The sequence below is a fragment of the Pseudomyrmex gracilis genome, unplaced genomic scaffold (genome assembly GCF_002006095.1).
Source record: "Pseudomyrmex gracilis isolate BER0280 unplaced genomic scaffold, ASM200609v1 scaffold_1, whole genome shotgun sequence".
Lineage (NCBI taxonomy): Eukaryota > Metazoa > Arthropoda > Insecta > Hymenoptera > Formicidae > Pseudomyrmex > Pseudomyrmex gracilis.
In genome coordinates this window covers 1315579-1338387 of record NW_018020585.1, presented here as the reverse complement: position 1 = coordinate 1338387, position 22809 = coordinate 1315579, and the positions used below count along the sequence as shown (strand labels likewise).

General features: G+C 37.5%; 1 protein-coding gene across 7 annotated transcripts in view; it reads left to right on the top strand.

Moving 5' to 3' along the window:
- The first annotated feature begins 1651 nt into the window (after positions 1 to 1651).
- Positions 1652 to 22809, top strand: part of LOC109852898 (voltage-dependent L-type calcium channel subunit beta-2) — a 61616-nt gene continuing 40458 nt past the window's right edge. For all 7 annotated transcript variants that reach the window (XR_002250057.1, XM_020424496.1, XM_020424487.1 and 4 more), the window contains exon 1: positions 1652 to 1962. Coding sequence is in view for 6 of the 7 variants with exons in the window: in XM_020424496.1 (XP_020280085.1) it covers positions 1696 to 1962 (267 nt within the window). In the remaining variant the exon portion in view is untranslated. The remainder of the gene's footprint in view (positions 1963 to 22809) is intronic.

Sequence of the window (22809 nt, the reverse complement as noted above, 5' to 3'; positions counted from 1 at the left end):
CAAAATTAAATTTAACGATAACTGAGGATTATACGCCGCGGTATCGTGTAATACTGGTTCTTTTTTTTTGTATGTACAAACAACACATTGAAGACCAATAAATTATATGTAAAATTCGGTGCATTATCGCGCGTTTTTAGCAAAATGAATTTAACATAAACTATTAATTACGAACAATCAAAGAAACGCTCGCCATTACGCACGTTGAAATATTATATTTCTACTACAATGCTATTTAAATAATTAGATAATATATAGTCGAATTAATGGAACGGTGCCAATTTTCCGCTTGCTTAAACAAAATGAAACTCAATATAATTTATGTTAATTAAGACTACGAATGATAAATAATTTCCCCTGTCGACAAAATTATGTATGTACTTTAGAGTAGGAGAATTATTCAAATATATAACGATCACACATCATACGATGTAGATGCATTTGAATTACATTATTTACATAATTTTATTTTTTTTGTGAAATAAATATATATGAGTAAGTTATATATTACAATAACGTGCGATTATTTACTCAAAATTTTTAATCACTTATTTTAGAATAGAACTCTGAATTATATACATTGTACATTTACAAAATTATATAATTTATGTTTAAACAATGGTTTTCAAGTAACAAAGTTGTAACGATGTGCGGCTTAGTTGCTGAAGTGTATTAATAAGTGCCATTAAAGCAGAGTGCTAGATTTTTATATAATTTCACGCTCAGTACGCTTGAAAAAATCTATCTCACTTGCACTAGTTAAACATTCATTATGTTCATTAGACATAATGACAAGCACATTTTATGTATTGCGCTATGCAATTTTGTCGTGAATAATAATATACTAGAATGTTGCTCAAAAAATTGTAATCAATCGTACGAGCATGCAGTTTGTTTTGTCAACAATATAAATATATGCGTATGTACAACAATTGTGTGCATATAATTTAAATTTTTTTAACTATAAAAAATATATTTTTTGATTATATTTAAAAATATATAGCAAATAGATGTCGTATTTTCTGAATTTATGCATAAGTTTATGGAATCATATTTTTATGCGCGCGTTGTCTTCTTTGTAACAGTTAAGACGACACGTTTGAATTAATTAAAGCTGTTATATCAAAATTTAATGAACACTTTTTTGAAAGATATATGAATGTAATCTTTGATCTAACTCAACACTTGCCTCTCTCTCGTTAGGTTTCAGGTAACCGTGTCAACTTTGCGAGTCCCCTTACCTCCTCACTACTACCCTCGCCACCAGCAACACGTAAGGCCAGCGGCGTATCCCGTTGTACTTGTAACTGTACTTGTTCTGCCAGTGCAGATACACGTATTTATCAAGACACAAACCGTAAACGCTCCAAGAACGAGGAAGATCTTGAAGTTGCAGACGAGCGGTGGTCGCGGAAGAGTCGGGTTGTGAGAGCTCCGGTAGAGATAGGCTTTGATTGTGATGTGGTGGAGCCCCCCGGGAGGCCGCGGGGGCAGGAGGTCAGAGACAGATTCGTGAGGGCACCAAGCACGGCTCGACTGCCCCGTGGCGAGATTGCTGGCAGGGCGGAGGAGGAGGTAGGATGGTATGACCTCCGGCGTCATCCCGCCCGACGCGGAGGTGGTGTTGGGGGTGGCGGAGGTGGCGGTGGAGTCGAGCAGCTGCTGCCCGACTCGGAAGAAGAAGAGCCGACGGCGATGTCGAGGCAGCTTCGAAGTGAACGGGACCACGTAAGCCGCGACTATCAAGAGGGTTACCTCGGTGAATTTCGAGACCTGCGCGATCTCAGGGACCTCAGGGACTTCCATCGAGATCCCCTCGATCGAGACATCAGGGACGAGAGGAACGGTCAAGGGCACAGGGAGGGACCTTCCGCCGGCAGGCCTTATCGGGACGAGTATCCGGAAGAGTACGATCATCGTCCTACTGCTGCATCTGCCTCGGCAAATCTCACCAACAACCCGGTGAGTTATAGTTTCTTTGGATTGGTTATTAAAAAAAAATTTCTACTAAAAGTTGAATAAATTGTGAGTGTTACGTATTAAAAAAATATAATAATATAAATAAATAAAAAAACAGACAAGTAACCTCTCTGAGGGGTTTTACGCGCAATGCATATATAATAATATTTTTTATAATGAGATGCATGTGGTAAGATGTGTTAATGGGTGTGTTTTTACTGCGTTTGAAATTATACCAATTAAATTTCTTTAGTAATACATATTTTAAAGGATTATTATTTAAGTTACATAATTAATTATAGCTTAACTTGTTTTTTAGACAAGTGAGAAACATAATAATAGTAGATAAATTGTGTGTCATAAAATACACGCACACACATACACAGTGGAAACCGTTATTGTACCCTGGTGTACACGCGCGTTAAGCTACAACTACTTTTATAATACGTTCATCATTTTTACAAAAAATAAACAGAGTACATTAAAATTCTTACATTTAATATGTTAAATATTGAAAAAAAAATACAAAAAACTTGTACGAAGTATAAACAATATTTTAATGTATATAATTATAATTTCAAATTGCGGCTTGTCACCCGCCAAATAGAGCGTTGCGCAGCTGGATAGTGACCGCTGTCTTTGCAAAGAGTTTTTTCTCGACGGTATTATTTCTTGCACACTTGTACCGTTGTGCAACCGTAGTGCGATCGTTTTTATGAAAAACTCGTTCCCGCGAGCCTGCTTAAAACTTGAACAGCTATTTGTTTAGGGTAGCTATCCTCGCGTAGTTGCGAACAAGGAATAGTTACAAACTTGGGCCATCGGTGGGAGTTTCACAAATCCCATTGAAATTTATATCATAGACAGTTTCCACTTTGACTGGTTTCTCCGCGGTAGCTTTATCTAATTTGTTCTCAACAAAACACATTTCTTATCATTATATTGCATAGAAGTTACGACGAAACATTTCGCATATCACACCGGGGTTCTGTGTCAACAATCTATTACGGCCGCGAACTCTATTACGACACGGAATGTTGAAATGGCGACAGTATAATCGCTGCGTGTAATGAGACACCGCGTTTTCAAAACCCATTTCAATCACAAACGCACGGTGCATACTACAACTTTATTGCTTTAACGTTATTAAAATGGCGCCAGTTATGTAAGTGCGCGATGAAGCTTTCTATTTGTAATACCAGAGATTTATCCCACCACTCTACTACGCGCGCAGCAATCCACGTGACTTCGCTTCGACACAAATCGCGAGTTTGAGAGCCGGTCTCGGTTAATATTTCAATACGCGGTATAGTGGAAGCGACTGACAATGAATCGTTCCGCAAGAGAAAAGAGAAGTTTTTCTTTTCCACGCACTTCGTTTTACTGCAGTCGTCAACGGCCGATCGACTGCGCGCCTGAAAGAGAGTAGCACATAGAGAAAAAAAACCTACCGCTATTGCGGAATGATTCATTATCGGTAAGTACGGCGGGACAGTCCCATTATCTGAGATTGTTATAGCTTTTCCATCTAAATGCTAAAAACAACACAAGAAAAAGTAAAGTCATTAAGTTTCCGTGACGTATTCTTTGTGCTCACAACACACATTAGAATGTGTGTGTCACACACGTGTATCTAATACGGCAAGTCACATATATCGTAAAGAGAACTTGAATTTTATGAAGTGTGTAACTTCCGTATTTAAAAACAAAAAAAATCAACATCTTGCAGTTATGGCGTAAAATCCGCGAACATAAGATGTGATTTTCCGGTATTTCCATTGGTGAGCGTATCGCTGCCGCGGCAATCGCTTCGTAATGTTGCGTGCACATCGTATTGCACAATATTGCGCTTTGTCCGATACGCCATCGGAGCTCGTATCTCAGACTGGAACCCTATTTCTCGGTATATCCGAGGATTTCACTTCAATATACTCTCTCCGTGCGTTGCGCTCCCCTTTTCTTATCAAACAATAAATCCAAATTAACGTAACCACTGATTAATATCGCCGTTACGATTCGCAATAACTATTTATTGCGGAGTACGTGATACCGCTACCACGTGCTAGTGCACATTAATTCCGGAATTCCACGTAGTCGACTTGGTTTCATCGCGGAGTAACACGTGCTCATTGATATTACTATCGCCGAGCTTTTATGTTCGCGTCTCGATTCAGATTGCTTTATGCGAACTTTAAATGCAAATACGAAATACGTTCGTTTCTTCAACACCTCGTAAGAGCTTCGCAAGATCTCCCGTTTTCTCGCTTTATTTTCTTAAACAACTTTGTTTCTTTACACGTTATTTTCCGAGACAAGTACCCATGTTTCGTACAAATTATATTTTTACAACGTTTCTCAATCTCTTTTCTGTAATAATAATGTCTATACTTTACAACCAACCGAGAAATTCAAATTTTACGGAATAGAAGACAGTTTGAAATGACAGCTTTGAAAACAGTTTTAAAGCAATTTGAAATCCTCAAATAAGATTTAATAATTTAAATAATAAAACATATAAAAAATACAAATAATAACTCAACGGAACGTGAGTACTTTCTATATCTGACATCAGTTACAGTTTAGGTATTTTTCTTTTTTTTTTTTCCCTACTTTACATGATTACTTGATATTTTGACATTTTTGTGCCGACTCTAGATGTGGACTCTAGAAGGCTAAACACGTAAGAATATATAGTTCGGAGAGCTGCGTATTATTCTTTATAGCTTGTACTTCTCCTATTCGGTAGTTGGCGGACCACTTAATCGTAAATAATCTTGTTTGCGCGGAGTCAGCTCTTGCTCTCAAAGTTTTCCTTCAACTCGAAAGGAGGTTAAACACGTTACACACAGGACGAAACTGTATGTTGTGCGATACGGAACTACTCGTCGAGGATGAGATATCGACTTCTGTGATCAAAGTGCTCTCACTTTAGATCTCCCCTCCTTTGACATCTCTCGGTACTTTTTTATTTAACACTCTTATATTTTTCGCAGCCGAGCATCTTCGGAGCATTTCTCTTTCTGCGTTCTCTCATTTACAACTGTATTCACCGCAGAGTGACTTCTTTACTCGCTATTCATAGTATTCATTTCGAGAGAATTAGGCTCGCTAATGAGAGAGAAAGAGAGAAAGACAAGACCTTGTGTATTCCCGATGGACTCTAAGAGAGATAGGGTAGGGGTGACAAGGTTGAAAATGGGATCTCTACCCTTCGGAGGACGCTTTTCCACTACGCGAATATGACGCACAACTCGGAAAACTAGGTCACTCTGTCCTCCACGACGACGATGTACATCGCCGGAATTTGTCCGAATGTAATAGACATTTTAGTTGTTGTTTTCTGTAAATCGCACGGTGTAAATACAGGGTATTATATATAATTAACGAGATAATCAGATAATAATGATTATTAAAACAATGATATTCTTTACGTGTCACGTGCAGAGAATTGTGTAATTCATAATCCTCTCCCGATATATCTCACCTAAACGCGTGCACCTAAATGTGCATCTCAATTCTTTGTTCTCTTAAAATAAAAAGACGGTGCCGTACTTGCCGTGAAAGCAATACGTAAACACATAAATGGTTTTTGCTTGAGCAACGGTATCTTGTTGCGAGGTTGACTGATTTCTTCGTAGCGCGCGAAACAAGTCACAACGTTGAACCCGATGTTCGCAATTACACTGATATATCGTTCCGCATAATCGTACTCCCGCAGACTCGTTTGCGCGAAACGTTCGACTATCGCGAGCACTTATTTCGTGTCGTTCGATTTGTCGAAGCCAGATCAGGAATGTAGGACGATTTGATTTCTCTCAGCCTCTCTAATGCGGGTGCGTTTTTACACACGCAGGTCTTAAACCTACATCCGACCGTAAGTACTTTTAACTTTAAGACTTCCAATCACGAATCGTGTAATTGCGAAGTTACGTTTTCTGGAAAACTAATTGTTAAACTTTTGAAATTGCGCATTTGTTGTCATTTTTAAAATATTTTTTTATTGAAGATTTTTTTCAAATATTGTGTTTGATGTTGAGTAGATATTTACGAAATATGCGGGAAACATTTAGATGTTCAGAGTCCACTCGACTCGGAATTATTTTATTGAGACGTTAAGCTGCATCACCTTGTCGACTTGTCGAATTGTAAGTAACCCGTCTCTCGCTCGCAATGCTTGAGAGAATCGTGCGCCTCCTTTAATCGATATCGTTAGGTAATGGCACGGGCGTGTTCGCATCCATCACGCGCGCGTTTATCCTTAAACCGTTCACTTACACCAAGATTGCGCATTCAGAAATCTTGCACGCTTCGTAATGCCGTATGTCTGTAATTATGCAAATACCGACTGTGTACGCACTACGCTCATAACTATGTAGCTTGTCGTACATATGTGATAATCGCGCGCTGGAACTTAAAAAGGAACTGCAACTCCGGGTTCGCGAACCGGTTTGCTCTGTGTGTGTTGTCTTTCTTTCCGAATTACCGTGACCAATAATTACCGCGTTTACTACACGTGGATCGATAAATATGCCGCCCGAAAGTGAAAATTGCGGCACGGCACGGAAAGAGAGAATGCGGGCGGTGGTAATATCATCGGAAAATCAGATGACCGGATGTAAATAACGTATCCGCGTGTTCGCCCGTGAGTATCCGAATTTTCGAAGTTTCTGTGTCACATCACGTGCGCGCCAGTCCGTGCCTATGCGTTATATTTTATCACAACAAATGAGAAATCGAGTATATGTAATATACAATAAGTTATATGTCATATAATATATAAACACATAATACGTAAATATTAATTACCAAAAATATCTTTAAATGCAATTTGTAAACAATAAGTAAATATTTGTTTGTTTGAGTGCGTTAAAAACAACATACAAACACATAGTACATTGTTTTTCTAGATTATATAACTCAATGACGTAAGATGTTTACGGACTAGATTGGCGGGTCGAAGAAGTTAGCAGTAGAAAATTTCGATTAACGCGGGAGTTGCGTTAGCATTAACATCTATAATTGCCGCAATGCGCGCACGTGTAACTCGAAAGTGGAGCGTTGTTACTGCTACCGCACGCGCAATTAATATCTCTCGATCTGCATGCGAAAAGGCGAGCTATTACTTCTATAATAGCTTTCCTGCTACGAAACACGTAAGAAATACGCGCGCTTGGGATTTTACGCGCGGGATCAAGTCACCAACGATTACTTCTCCGGCGGGAATAATTCAATCATTACCGTTTACTTCTATAAATTGCTTCTGTGTATTTGTAAAAAATAATAACACATAATGTACACGTGTGTCGCATCGGGAGAATCTTCACACTTAACGTAATGTAAAAAGAAGGGAGAAATAAAATGTGTGACGACTCAAGAGTATGTTTATTAAAAAAGGTGCATTTATTTTTAAACATCAACTTAACATAAAACAAAAAATGTCCCCTAGAGAAATACTAAATTAAATTCTGTGTACACGGAAGAGATGAGCAGTGTTATTCTTCGCTTACTTTGCACAAACTGTTGAAGCTGATAACTGAGAATCGATCTACACTCACGAAAAAGTAAAACATTTATATAAGAAAAGTAATAAAGTAAACCTCACGGGAAAGGATTCTGTAATAATATATCAAAAAGTTCATACACGTGACATCTTGCATCCGTCTGAAAAACGTCATCGACGAGCGACCAGCGCGAATCGATGAACAGGCGGAGAGGATGTGGATAGAAGCGGCCTCTCATCGTCTCTCGCGGAGAATTCTTCAGGGTAGTGGGTCTCTATGGCGAGTCTCCAGACCCGGTTCCAGCAAATATAGGTCAGTGTACAAGCTGGCAGGAGCAAAAGGGTTGGACTTTGCCCGTGAGCATGTCTCGATCCTTCTGAACCGAGTCTACCTCGATGTCGGGGACTGTTAACGGCCAAACGGGTTTGCACAAGTTGTTCCCTTCCTCCTTTCCTCTTCTCTTTTCCTCTTCTTCTCTCGTTTTCTTCTGTCGAGAAAGAGATTCCGCCAACTATGCCTCCTTGGATCGAGACTCGCGGTCGAAATTATTGCCGGTGTACTGCAGGTATATCAACGTAATTATCTACGGGTCCTGAAAAATGTTCCTGTCTAATGTGCTGTATCCTAATGCCCTTGGTAATTAAATACTTATTGCTCTCGGTCGCATTAGTGTCGTATTTTTCTTTATATTGTAGACTTGTCTGTTGGAAAGAGATTGCTAATAAAAATTGAAACAAACGTTGTCGGTAACAATTTCGCTGTAAAAAAAATTGTTGCGATATTTGCAACCAATTTTTGTATCGATTTCCGTGCAGCAATCGGAATCAAACTGTGACGTAGTCACATCAAGTTGCGTGCACCATTTTAGTGAATTTTGTGAACATTCACGTGTGAATCACGTCGTTTGAAGCGAAGTCGTTTCGACTTCGGTGATTGTATCTCGTGCGCTGATTATTTCGTTGTACCAGTAATTTGGATCTTGTCAATATTCGCGTTGATATATCAAGATTTCTATTCTTGGCTTCTCGCGGCAAAATTTCCGTCATGTTAATTAACATATATTATAAATATATTCGTTAATTCATCGACGTAAATAATTGCCGCTGCGAGAGGCACATTACCGTCTGCCTCGAACCTAACATTTGTTATTTATGAGAGCGTCTTGCTTGACCTTCTTACAAGGCTATATCAGCCGTTACGTGTTTAAAACCTGAACATGATAAATACTTGCGAATTTAATTTTAAATATTCGTACTGAGAATACACGTACGGAGAAAGAAAATGTATGCAAAAAAAGAGAGAGAATGAGAGGAAAGAAGAGAACAAGTGATTTCTAGCTTTTGAGTATGAGAATATAAGAGGACATATAATGTGATTGAGAGCCTGTTCGTTCGACTAAAGATTAAAAACAAGTTTTATACTAGTTATTTTGATTAGGTACTTATGGCAACAATTTTGATTATTCAACTGCTCAATTAACATTTTAATAGTGATATATCAAGTTAAATTGTAGTCGCGTCTAAGGTTTGATTGGCTTAACTTGTTTTTGCTATATGCATAAATGTATAAGTTGTTTTAAGAAATAATATTTAATAATAATATTTAATAAAAATATATAGATACTAAATATATACATATATACATACTTTTACGCTAAACATAGATAAAATTATTTAAAAAATATCGAGAATAATTCGGATAGAACGAGACATTGCGCAGTGTTGCACGTTGATTGCACCGTCTGATGGCGAAGAGAAACGAAAAAAGAAAAAGATAAACGAGTAAAAAAAGAGCAAACGTGATCAGGAGGCAAGACCCAGAGCCTTTTGTTGTCCTAGGCTGGAAGGTTGCGGCCCACATCTAGACTATGTTTTGTTATAGCATATGCTATATAGTTATATTCTACCTTTCCTCTTTCCAACTTGCAGTTCTTAAACACGTTTTAAGCCGTCATTCTTTCGCTTCTCTTGAATTCACACACTTGCGCGCTTTTTCACACGTGCACGCGCTGCGCTAGTCGATCAAAGATGGCGTCATGTAACGATACAGAAAGAATTGAAATTTATGCGATATTTCATTACAGATAGTCCTCAAATAGCTATACATATTATTATCGTTTTTTTGTATTGTTAAGATGATATATATTAAACAAGAGTATTAAACTTCTATATTATGTAATTCATATTTCTTATACATTTTATTTTTGTCATAATAATTTTTACACTTTACGTCACAATTTGGTTCTTCTTTTATTTTGTGATAAAAACGTCTTTTTAATATTCTTTATATACATGTGTATATGTCTGTATCGTATATATTACAACTCGAAATCAGTCCTTTTACCAAAAACCCGAAACCGAATTTTTAATAAGTCACGCGCGTAAAACGTCGCCATGCCAACGACGACGGCGGCGGCGGCTGAAGCCAGTCGTTTCTGCCGTCTCGCCCAGTACACCTGCGGAATTAGCTGCGAAAAAAAGCCCTCGGTGGGCCGCGTGCCTCCGAAATTGCAGAATTATTATTCTTCTTGGAACGCCGTGGCGAGTGTCGTGAAGTTGCATTCGAGAGGACGCGCAAGGTGAACGACGAAAGGGAGAAAACACGTCGTGCGAGACGAACCAGAAACGAAGAAGGAGAAGAGGAATGAAGCGGGCGTGGTGGTGGGGAAAGGTATGAGGTTATTTCTTAAGTTCCTCTGAACTTCCTTTTTCACGTGATCATCTCGTACCCTTCGGCCACTAGGTAGAACGCGAGCGAATGAACGACTTGAACGTGTGCGCACCATCTCATACCGCTGCAGCTGATCGAGCTGCCGCCTGTTAATTGGAAAGATCCACGAGGAGGATCGAGCATTGTTCGCGGACAAGAGTCGCGTGAAGCACGCGAGGAGGTGGCATGATCGCAGCTTAGTTTGATGGAAACGCTCTTGCTCGACAGCGGAGATGAAGGGTTTTCGCGGCGCGATAAGCGGACCGGAGCACAAGGTGCGTCAGGTCGTTAGCTCGGTCGTTAACTGCCAGAGTTGTCTTGTTCGGGGGCAAAGCGTGTTATGTAATGAGTTAATACCCATGGAACTTTGTAACTTCCTTTTTTTTTTTCACTTCCGCAGGCGATCGGACGCTCTTTACATCTTTTACCCGCCTTCTAACAGAGATTAAACGCGTATCCCGACACAACTGTCTGTTCTTGTTGTCTTCGAGAGGCACGTGGCGTTACGGGACTGTTCGTTATGTGTGATTACCCGTTCTAATAATACTCACTTGTGTAATGATAGTTGCGACCATGATATTCTCACTTCGACGTTACAGGCAGAAAATTAAAAGGCTTGTATATCTTAGAGAAAAGGAAAAAAACCATTTTATACATGTAATAATAAATGATCTGAAGAAAGCAAATAAGAAATTGATACCAAAAGAGAAAGAAGGGCAAAAGAAAAAAAATTATAGGAGTGTGACAAGACGATTTCTCGCTGCCGAAACAAAGAGTTGATCGTAAACCTATCAGATTTTATGGCCAACAATTTTTTTACTACAGTGGAGATAGAAATATTTTTCTTAACGGAATAGATTTCTTCTTAATGAGAAACTACTAATATTTATTTATGTAATACATTTATATTTTGTAACACACTTTTTACTGAAACAAAAAATTATTTGTTCTTACATTATTTTAATTTTTAATTGATTACCTGTTTTTCTGCATTTTTATAAATTTCATCACGAAGCAACTGCAATTATAAATTGAAGTGTAAGCAGTTTAGAAACGTAACTCGAGAGTATCGCTTTATAATTTTAATGAGCTCGTATGCTCAGTACGTGTCGATTGTGTACATTTACATATACTAATTGTAACACAAGAGCTTTTTGCAGCATCTTTTTTTATATCCTTGAAGTGTTCGTAATAGTTTCCTATCTAAATATGTATATACAGATAAGGAGCGTACTATAAATAACATTATTACGTTACATTGAATTTCTGTTCACTAGTTACCAGGTTATAAATCATTAGCTACGGCTTGTTTTATCGCATCATTTGCACGCGCGCACTTGCATATGTACGCAAATTTTTGTATGTTGTTTATTATAAGAGTCCGCTTCGTAAAATTCGTATTGGATATCATACCTGCACATCGTTTTTTTAATACAATTATTGTATTCACATGTAATATATCATATAAAAAGAATTATAAAATATGATCTCAAGTATTTCAAAACTATAACGTTCTATATAAGAGTAAATCTCTACAAAAAAAAAATTGTTTTTTTTTGTTTTCTATATTCTAGAAATATCAATGTGTCTCTCTACAGGGGAGAAAACGGAGAGAGAAAGTAAAAACTATATAAAATGATACATAGTTCCAAGTTTTCTAGTTTCTCATTCAAAGTACAGTCTTAAATCTTGCGGTCTTCCATAATAATTGCAATGGAAGGCCACTAAGCTCGAAAAAGTTTCGGTCCGTGCGTAATAAAATATTACGATGGTATGCGGTCGAACGCAGCCGAATATTATTACTTTACCTCGTAAAGATCCTGATGAGAGTGTCGGCCCGGGATTATTTAATGATGTGTGTATCTCCCCCTGTGTATGTTAAGACTGACCAGATACAAAAGTAAGTAGAGGATAGCGCGGAGAGAATAACACGCTAAAGAGGGATGAGAAAAAAGAGATCGAATATGCTCAGGTATTTCTTCGGTACTACCACAAGTAACGCGTCGTTAAGAATTCACACACAACTATATGAGGAGGTGGAAATTATACATGTGTATGTGTGTGTGTGTGTGTATGCGCGAGGGACGATGCTACAAATATTCTTGTTTCAAAATGACAGGGGATCTGGTCGCGCGAAGGATGACCCTAACTTGAAATGTAGTATTAGCCGACAATTCTTCTTTTTTGAAGAGTCTAAATATAGCTCGCAGTATTAGAACGTTTCAGGTAAATCAGAAATAGGTACATTATCAATATTTTGAGTGACTTGAAAAAGAAGCAAAGGAATGACAAGGGGAGAATATTTCGAAATAAATGAGCAAGCAGTTTTTTGAGTTTCGGCCGCGCGATATACCTTCTGTTAATATACACAACTATATACACAACGATATGTATACAATATTTTACAAAATTTAACTAGAACTTTACTTACTAAATTGTTTCTTGAAGTTTCACGTACTTGGGTGAATCAGATTTGCAACTAAGAAATCATTTAACTCAGTTTCTTGATAATCAAGGATCCGCATATTCTCTTGCTCGCACTAATGATGCGTCTAAGGTGTACGAGGGAAACAAAAAGAATTTTAAAAAAGACGTGCGCGGGGCGGTTCTCCCAAAAAGTAAAGAAGAAACGTAAAACTCTCAAGCTGGCTTATGGTCGCTTCTTGCTAGAAAGGCATGAATAATGCAACAATTGGTCGGAGAGGCGACTAGCCTTTGTTTTCGCAGGCCCTTCGTTACTGGCCGCCAAATTGCTCGCGAGCTATTCACATCGCGCCGGCTAGTCACCAACCAATTTCGGGCACGGACAAGCGCCTATCTTTCTCGCGCGCATAAGAAACTCGGCAAATAATTAACAATTATGGGTGGAGCATACTAGTCTGCGTCGCAGCTGCACTTTGCACGCAGAAGGCTGTCAAAAGGATAGATATCCTTTTCCAGGAAACAAGCCGTGCCGACAGATTGAGGTATGAAGGGCACTTTGATTAATTGTTGATGATGTTCCGTTTTCGCTTTTTGTTTTTCCAAATCTTTACCGCGCAATATTTCAAATGAAAATTTCGAATGTGTTTCTGCAGTGTCATTTAATTTGTAACATTCGATACATTTGAAATATTGAAATAGTGTTGAAATTTCTTTATCTAATTCTATTTAGAAGTTTTGTTTTTGATCAAGAGTGTATATATACTTTTTTAGATAATTTATTACATTTTCGAAATAAATCTTTAGTTGTAAAAACAATCTCTTTGTTAACAATCTTCGCGTAAACTATCCATCTTAATCATAAGTTCGAGCTATTGGTTCAATATACAATAATACTCAAACATTTTTTTAATCGAATAAAATTGAAAATTCTTTTTTCTTTTTTTTATTGATATGGATCACTTGTAGAACAGCATTGTTAAGAGGATATTGACGTAGGTCGGGCGAGAACTCGCCCCTTCGGGCCGCTTAGATGCCCAGATTGTACTCATACGTTTGCCCCCATCGAGTTCAGCTTACAAGTCGGTCTAGTCTAAAACCGGTAACCAAGTTCTCTCTCCAATACTAATGGAATTCGGCCAAATGCCGAAGAGTCGAATTTGTGGTTCTCCCCACATTGATTATCGTCTGGTTCCCTCCCATTGCTTCTTCTTGATCGTTAGTTCCACACTACGTATCGTTGTCCGTCTCATTGTTCTCCATTTATCTTACGAGCGTACTATATTAATTTCATCGCGAAGATTGAAGTCGGTTTCGGAATTATTGAATGGAAAAAACGAAAGAAATATTTTTTTATCCAAATCGTAATAGAATTTGTAACACGTTACTGCAATTGATGGAAAATTTAATGGCTCTCCTCGTAACTATTGACACACGCGATTCTATCAATTTGATGTCGAAGGAAGTGTAAATAGCGCATTCACACCTTGGAAAATTCGGAGTACAACAACTCTTTACAGTACACATCGCCAACAAGGTTCGCCGTAGAAGTCTCGAACTTTAACGCAGACTCCGAATTTGTTCGCGAAGAGCATCAAAAATATAGCGAGATAGGGGAAAAAATCCTCGTAAAAAGGAGATAGCAAAGAGGAGAGAAGAAAAGGCACTATACTGTTCCCGGCTAATAAAGAATTTATAGTCTTTGTTAACCAATACGATTTTCTAAGAATTAACGTTAATTACCGGCCGGACCGAGCGTGATAAAAACCTAGAAAACGAGATAGCTTGAAACGCGCGGAAACCGCGCGCGCGCGCGATTAAAAGAATTCATGAATAACTTAAGAACGTTTCACGACGCACCTGCCTCTCTCCTCTGTCTCCTACTCTCTTTAATCCCCTTACTCAGACTACATGACAGATTTCGAGTCGTTCGCACCGGTCTTGTAACGTACTCGTTTAGACGAAGCTGACAACATAATGTTGAAAGTCTATAGCTTGATGGAAGTGCGTGATGAGGGTGCTTCGATCTTAGATATCTGTATCCTTATTAGAAAAAAAACGCTTATGCTACGACATAAAATATAAAGTAACGCAAAACTGATCTTTGATTTTTACTCGAAATTAAATGCTGTTTTTGTAAAGATAAAGTAGGAGCTGATATAAATTTTATAAATTGTAGAACAATCTATATAAAAAAATTACATATATAACATATAATATTGCATTATAATAATATATAAGTATGTGTAAATGTATATTATTTTTGTATATATACGTACCTGTATAAATTTACTTGCCAACTCTCAACTCTTTTCTTACAACTACTTAATTCAACATTTGGTGAGAATTAAAAAAGGAGGAAAAAAAGAAAGAAAGAAAAAAAATCTCTTATAATAAAGAAGTGAGAGAGGAGATTAAGATAGCGTTGTTGGACGAATATTTTTATTTATACAGACGCGATCTATTTTAAGCTCCACAAGAACAGAAAAGTTATGCCACTACATATATTGACGTAAGTCTTTGTATCAATAAACACTGCCGTTAAATCTCGTCTTTAGAAGATTATTTCGAGATTTTTTTCCCCGTACTAATCAAGATTGTCGATCGTTTTTCCCGGGTCTGTTCTTTGAGCCCTGTCCCGCAAATGAGATAAATGTAAAGTCTTATCGAATTCCAAAATCTTCACAAGTTCTTTGTTTTGTATCAGAGAAGGTCTCTCAGAATCCCTTTAATTTGCCCGTAAAACACATGTAGAAATTAAACGAAGTCGTAAAACCAGACGACCGCGCCTCAGTATGATCATGGAATCATTTCGCGAGTTTCGTTTAAACACTCATATGCTTCGTGACGTAGAGACGAGAGATGTGATAGCATTTTATGGACGATTTCGCGGGTGATTTATGCGATGTGAAGTAATCCGCGAGAATACTCGCATTTCATGCTTTATATGTTTTAACGCGTTCTTGAGCAATCCAAATCACATCAACTATTATCAAAAATTGGATTTTCTCAATCACGCGGCCGCTCCTTTTTATTTCTTATTTTGTACTAGCACTCGGCGTTGCAATAGTATCACCTATAAGATTTTAATTGAAGCTATCACACGCGGGAAAGGAGTGAGAGAGGGAAGAACTGGTTCTCATTTGCTGGTCGTTTGCGTTTATAGTTTTGCGGGAAATTAATCGCGGAATACACAAAAATACCACACATATATATTCAGCAGTGAAATACGTGGAACGTGGCGCGCGCGTCGTTTATATTCGTGTCGAAAAATGCTTATTACGGCAAGCCCATTCGAGCACGACAAACTATAAAAGAAGCAAACCTCAGGTCTTCGACGTAATCGTAACCTTTTCGCCAAAATGGAAACACGGCGGCGTGTGATGTCGCATTTCGCGCTACAAGGTCGAGTCGTTTTGTCGCGCGGACATGTACTCTCTTGTACTCGCATAGAATACGCGCGGGTCGATCGCCGCGCGTACACACATACACACGAACAACGTGTAAATCGCAAATGATCCATGGAACTGGATTTGCCGTGCGGGCCGTTAATGAAGATAAAAATCTAATTAGCCGGTCATAAATGAATACTGAGAATTTTTAAGGCCGTCGCGCGTTAACATGTAGCCTGACGTAAATTCATGAGCTTCCTCTATGCGGTAAAGAGTATATTCTTTTTTGATGCTGACGTCACGCGGATGAGAATGCGGTCAGTCCGGATAGGACTACACGAATAATCCTAGAAATGTAAGTAACGACGCGAATTGAAATATTCATCGTATAAAGGACGGTTATTTCTCGAAATGGCTGTCGAAGTGTCTGTTCTTTTTTTTTATTCGCATTAAAAGTTTAAAATATTTTGAAAATCTGTTTTTTAAAAGTCTTCTAAATGACAAAAGTCCGAGACTCACCAAAGAGATAAATTCTAAGAACTTGGTAAGAGTCTAAATGACATTAGAAATCAACTTGAAATTACAACAGTATTCACGACTATTTACTCTCGCACTTATTATGCACTCGAACTTAGACGATGAAGAGCATGAAAAAAATACGCTTCCCCTCTTCTTCTGGCATATTGAGCGTCTTAATCCGTAAGAGGAACACGCAGTTATGGTGGTTTTAGAGATGCCCTTGTATGTGCCTTATTAAGTATTTAGAGAACATAAGGGTTCCTGCGTCGTTCCACAAGCACCGTTTAACCGCCGCCTGCTCGAATTACCTCGCTTCGTATCCCTTCCCGTATGAGAAAAAAAAACGAAGAGCGCTCGCGAGAGAGACAATCCGTCTTAGAAAAATTAATAGGCGGAAATATACACAAGGATTACGACCGTACGTGCCGTTAAGTCGCGACGCATCCAGGTGAAACCACGGATGAAGCGACAGGATTAGCTACATACAATTCTGGTGGAATGTCGAAAGCAAATAATGGCATAAAGTGCGTTAAAGCGACTGAAAGAGAAAAAACATGAGTATTTTGCTTTGAATAAATTATTTCTATAATTTTTCAAAGTAACTAGATATTTAGCAGCTTCTCTATTGCATCAATACAAATGTTACATCACATTTTTGAACTATAAATAAATGCCACAGTTATTGCGGCAAAGAGATAAAGCAGAAACGAGACTCTTAAGTCAGGGATGATTTTCCAGAACATTAGATCTATGATGTTTAGCAGACGATACGGATGCTGCAGCAACAGCTGACAGCGATTCCAGGGGTTGCGTGTGTATGAGAAGACACGCAAGGGATGATCATACAATATGGGACACGCGCCACTGATTCGGAAGATGTTCGTAACGTTACTCTTAAGTTTTTACAGAACATGGAACTATAATCTCGATTCCCCCTATAACTGTCCAATAACGTCATATCATAAATTAGCATTATCATCGCACTATATTTTACAATATGTTATAAAAGAAATTTCAACCTCATCCTCGTGTAATTACTTTCACTCTGAAAACTGTCCCGATAATAAATTACTGTATACAAGTCGAATTTTTTTTAAATTTATTTTCTCAAAATTGTTTTATTCTTTCTTTGTCAAGTGTGAATTATGGAGTTTTATAAAAATAATGAAATATAACAAATAAGCAAAATGGAGTTACAGATCTAAAGATCTTACACAAAGACAAAGTGCAAAAAATGCAAAACTAGTGCGTAAAATACGTATAGTATCATGAAAAATAAAACTTTTCTTCGTAAACTAATTTCTTTTGCAAGGATTTTCAAGAAAGTATCAATATACATTTCAACAGCTACCTAAATAGATCACTTAAATTTATGTTTCTCACTGGCACCTCTAGTTTACCTGAGTTTATTACATCTATTCGTTGTCTAGGTTTAGAAAGCGGTTTTTGTGGCTTGTACCTAAACAAAATTACTTTTATTATTTCGGAAAAAAAATTTATCGTGTTTTTTACGGTTTAATATTATAATACGGAAGACCCTGCCTTATTATGATAATATTTTTGAATAGTAAATTCGCACAAGGATACACGCACCGAAGCTCTTTGTATTCTAGCTAATTTCTTGTTTCCGAGTTCGAGAGTCAGACGTCTCTCTGCGTGAAGCCTAGTTCCGATACAAGAAGAATGGGAATGGCAAGTGAGCACGACCTCCAAAGCTCGTGTCCGAAAGTGCAAACCTTCTGCAGGCTTGGTACAAAGAGAAATTCTTATATAAATGTACCATGACATAAAATTGATAATTGATTGACTGATAAAATTTAGATTTAGAAAAGTTTCCAGTTTAGGATTTTTAAATGACCACTGTTTAATCAAAGTCACGTTTTATCAATAAAATAGAGTGATACATGCAAATATACAAAACTCATATCAGGTGTACTGATTCTTGTGTCGAGTTAAAGCAACAGAAATTTATCGCTATTAATATATTTTCAGTTTACATAAATATCATCAAAAAGGGAAGAGTTAATTAAGAAAATGAAAGAATGTAGAAGACTGTATTGGTAAAATGTAACGCCAGGCACACATACGGGAGTTGACGTTCGGCTTCGGACGTTTCTCAAAGTTGACAAAGGATCAAACAAGATGCTGCGAGTTTATTGATTCACATGAGAATCGCTAGTCGGTATAGAAAAGAAAGACGGCGAATTATCTGCGAATAGAACGTTCGTGAATTTGTCTGCTAAGCGCGCACATAATGACTAGACCTATAAATACAAGCCTATTCGGACAATAGTGCAGCTAGCACAAGCGAATAGAAAAAAGGCGAATAGAAGACCCATAATTTGTTCGTCCATCAGATGGCGCCTGCGTGACCGACGAGCATTATAGCAAAGTTAGCCCGAGAAATTCAAATTCAAATGCGCGACCGCGTACACACTGGTATGGTATAGCTCGCGGCTGCTTTTCTACTAAACCATTTTGATTATACTCATTACCCAGGTCCTGCCCAACCTAGATCTTCTCTTCTCTTTTCCTCTCTCTTTCTCTCTTTCTTTCTCTTTGGAGATTCAGTACCACTACTCGAAAAACCTCATTTTAAAATGGTCGAGGCGAGCAGACCTTCGTCTTCTGTTATTCCCGGAAATCGTGGCTCTCGGGGTCGTCTTTGATCGACCATACTTGTGCGTGTGGCTCTTTACGATTTACGATGGCAGACGCTTGAGCGTGTCTGCGTGAGGTCCGATGGGTTATTTCTGCGCATCAACGCGGCTTTTTTTTTTTTTTTTTTTATTGGTTTCTGTTCGCTGGAAGGTGCCGATTTATAGCATTACGTAATAAGTAACTTGGACAACGCGATCTTGCAAGAAGTAAAATGGAATACGCGATATATTTGCGTCTTATTTCGATGAAGCTCGGAATGCTTGACACAGAAATTATTTATGCTGCTTTAATATTTATAACGTTCACAAGAATTGGCGAAAGTATAAATACGTAAATTGGGTAGAAACAACTTTATTCCGACGAAAGGTGTCAAACTGTCAACAGAAACTCTCCTCGGCAAGTGATCAGTCGGTTGATCGCTTAGTTAGTTTGTATATACATTTAATGAAAGTTACCGCGTAATTTTATTGAATATTGAATTTTTATTTTTTTTAAATTAAAATATGAGTGTATAGTCTATACATACAATCTATCTGCGTGAGAGAAAACTTTTATCTGTTTCTAACATAATTAAGCAAATATATGTATTTCAAGTTTCGCAAATATAATGTTTTACATACAAGCATCGACAGGCGCTAGTTTAAATGCAAGTTTGTATAGAAAAGCGAAGAGCTAACAGAAAGCCATTATGGGTCATCTCATCGATCGAACGCCGGCGTTCGAAGGCACAATGCAGCCGAGATTAATTGGAAATGCGTGAGAGACGACATTAAAAAATTAACAACTTTATCCGTATCTAGATATAATTAATAAAAATAATAGCGTATAAGATCGAAAGTTCAACAAAACATGATGCCGGAATATTACTAGCGAAATAAATATCGCGCAAATGTCGAGACGCGATGATGTCGCAAATGAGATTTTTGCGCGTTCTTTAATTATGCCGTATGTGTGTGTGTGTGTGTGTGTGTGTGTGTTATAAACTTCATAGCAATAAAGAGCGACATCTCGCCAGTGTGTAAATATCTAAATATAGTACTAGTTAAGCGCGGAAGTCAGACGCATTGATCGATGGGCTGCAGCCGCGCGGAATGCACTTTCCGTGTAGCGCGACTCGTGAGCAAGTGATAATAAAATACCGCCGTGGTTTACGCTGTCCGGTTGACTGTCCGTCCTACATTTTTTTTTTTTTTTTTTCATATGACACAGTTCACAATTAAGGTCGAGAAGTTAGCAATTATATATGATTTTCAAATCGATCTTCAATATTTGTATCGCACCACATGTGGGACATCGATGTGTTAGGATTTATATTTAAACAACGCTCTCATGGGAGAAAAAAATAATACACGTCTATAGAAAGGTTCTGTGTATTCTTGTCACAGTCGTTATTACACACGTACGTTATTAATAGTATCGATCGCGCTGATAGAAGAGTTTGAGTTTCTTAATATAAAACGCGTACGGATATTTTCTCAAGATAAAAATTTGCCGGAATCCAAATGTCAACGGATCTTGTTTCGAAAAAATAAAGAAGAGTTGCGACAAAAGATATTCTCGGCGGTATTGATAAAACTGTCACACGACACGGAGGAAAAGTGTCATGCCAGATGAAGCTTCGTTAATAAGCAAATACATGCATCGTTCAATGAATAGACAAAAGTAGCCGTTTGGATTTTCCAGTCGTCATAAATGTGGTACTTCTTACGTGTAACTACGATCGTTTTTTTTTTTTTTTTTTTAGAGAAAAGGTAAGAGGAAAAAATACTCTGAACGACATTGTAACGACTTGCAACATAGGCGGCAATTATCCGCTGCGCTATCTCATTTGCGATTGTAATTAAGATTGGCGCAGGCGCGAGCGCAGTGAACCATTGCGCCAATCGTGGCTGATTGCTGCTCGGTTCGGGGCGCGAGTCGCAATTTTATTGCAGCGCGCTAATGTGACTAAATGCCTCTCTCGTCGCACCGTCTCGTCGCGCAGTTCATTTAATCATTTTGTCGCTTTCTTTTTCATCTCGTTGCGTCTACGTCACCGTTATTCGCGACGTTTCTTAGCTACGTTACAACGGTAATGGTAATTTGTCGGAAAGTCGCAAAAACGAACGTTTACATAATTACATTTACATGTAGTGCGTATATTATATATTTAATTGTGCGTACAAAATAAAATTTATAAAATTAAATTAAATTAAATTAAATTAAAAACATTTATTATATATATATATATAATATAAAAGTTTATAATATTGGAGAATTATATTACATACATATTATACGTATACATATGTAATGTATATGTATGTATAAACTCGGTATCTTGGTGTATAGTTACGAAATGAGTTTCGTTCAATCAGCGAATTGCGCGAATGCACGGAGAAACGCTCGAGGCAACTAGAGCAAGTCTTATCGATAGTTGTAATTACGGGTCAATTAAATTAACTACACGTGTTCGCAAACACGAAGGAAAGATTTTCGTCGAATTGATATACTATCGCCAGCGAGCGCAATTTTGCATCATCTCCAGTGATACGTTGCCGTATGCAAATGTTATCGTTACTATTTGCCAAAACTGATACGTACTTGTTTCACTTGCAGATTGACACGGTATATAAAATATCGCACGCTTATGCATTGTAATTAACTCACGTAACGGATTATTACCGAGTAAGTAATATCTCATGCAATCGGAATGTTTTTATTTTATATTTTTATAGATTTTACATTCCTGTTATATAATTACAAGTATATATATATACATATGTGCTATATGTTCAATACGCACGTAATTATTACATTTTAAAATATAAAATAATCTTGTGAAATAACAAAATTTATCATAAACTTACGATTTTCTAATAAAATATTAAAACAAATTTTTTTTTAAGTCTAAAATCTTCAAAAAGTTTACTACTTGATTTTGACATGGATAAATGCATCCATATAAAAAATAAACATAAAAAAAATTTTAAAGAAAGGAATCTCGTACAAATGGTGTCTACTGCATCTTCCCAATACACTACCTTCCTTTCTTAGACACGTTTCGCTTTTATTCAACCACTACCGCAGCCAAAATTTTATTTTGCGGCTTGCATGATCTCATTTTCCACGAAAAAGCGTGCGACTTGTTGTGATAATCTACGGACAGGAGTGTGCGTCACGTAGACGCATTCGTATGCCTTGCGTGACTTTCTGTCTCTCTTTTTCTCTCTCTCTCTCTTTCTCTTTTCCTTTACCGATCATCTCTTATTGTTAGATTCATTATTACATCGCATAAAAGCAAACGGAACATAAGCATACGCGTGTGTTATAATTATGCACGTGTCATTTCACTGTTTTGAAATAAAATCTTGAAAAAGGGAGAAAGAGAAAAAGAATTAGAGTGTTACTTATATATAATAGCATATAATATAATAAATTCTTGCTAATGATATATCCTATATTGCGTTTACTCACACACATAAGATTTATGTTTTCCGAAATATGGCCAATTTTAATTATATCAAAATCTATATTTATTTTCGTACGCAACACAAAAAAATAAAACTAACAAGCAAATATGTATCGCGGCATAGTTACATGTAAATAAGTTAACGTGAATTTTTTTTAAATAGTTACTGTTCTCAGTAACTATTTGCGTTGGTAAT